The sequence below is a fragment of the Dipodomys ordii genome, unplaced genomic scaffold (assembly GCF_000151885.1).
Source record: "Dipodomys ordii isolate 6190 unplaced genomic scaffold, Dord_2.0 Scaffold166, whole genome shotgun sequence".
Lineage (NCBI taxonomy): Eukaryota > Metazoa > Chordata > Mammalia > Rodentia > Heteromyidae > Dipodomys > Dipodomys ordii.
In genome coordinates this window covers 991,071-991,834 of record NW_012267382.1, presented here as the reverse complement: position 1 = coordinate 991,834, position 764 = coordinate 991,071, and the positions used below count along the sequence as shown (strand labels likewise).

The window sequence follows — 764 nt, the reverse complement described above, 5'->3', positions numbered from 1 at the left end:
GCTCGAGTTTCTGTAAGCATGTGCACTGAGTGCACCTTAGTGTGACCTGGCCTCTGTGCGTGTTGTGTAGGTCACACGTGTGTGGTATATACATGTGCATGCTGTACACACGTGTGTGGGTCAGGTTAGGTGTATGGGTCACATGTGTGTTGTATGTGTGTTGCTGTGTATGCTGTGCTTGGTATGTATATGTGGCATGTTGTGCCTTGTGTGCATGTACGCTGGTTACGTGTGTGTTGCGTAGGTTACCATGTGTGGTGTGTGTGCCTGTGGGTACGTTTCCCATATGCACGTGGCATGTTGCTGTGCATGTATGTGTGGCTGGTCCTTATGCCTGTGTGTAGACTGCTGTGTCTGCACGTGTGTGTGCGTGTGTGTACGTGTGTGTGCGCAGAGCCTCCCCCAGGCCCCGGCTCACGTACCAGGACATGCAGATGTCCTCGCTGGGAATGGGGGCTCCGGGTGGGTAGTGGGTGTCCTCGATGTAGCAGCCACACTGGTCCCCGCTGACACATTTCTTCAGGTCCTCATCGTAGATGGGTCTGTCCTGCGGGCACCGGGGGTAGCAGCCTGGCGGGCATGGGGAGGAGCAGGCTCAACCCACGGGACCCCCCAGGCCCCACGCCAGCAGGCCCTTCCCCACGGGACAGCCCAGGCCCCACGCCAGCAGGCCCTTCCCCACGGGACAGCCCAGGCCCCACGCCAGCAGGCCCTTCCCCACGGGACCCCCCAGGCCCCACGCAGCAGGCCCTTCCCCACGGGAC

At 60.6% G+C, this 764-nt stretch overlaps 1 protein-coding gene across 1 annotated transcript in view; it reads right to left on the bottom strand.

The window, feature by feature from the left end:
• Positions 1-764, bottom strand: part of Muc2 (mucin 2, oligomeric mucus/gel-forming) — an 80,629-nt gene that overhangs the window by 43,739 nt on the left and 36,126 nt on the right. Inside the window, exon 21 of the mRNA XM_013033354.1 lies at positions 419-570. Coding sequence (XP_012888808.1) covers positions 419-570 — 152 coding nt within the window. The remainder of the gene's footprint in view (positions 1-418; positions 571-764) is intronic.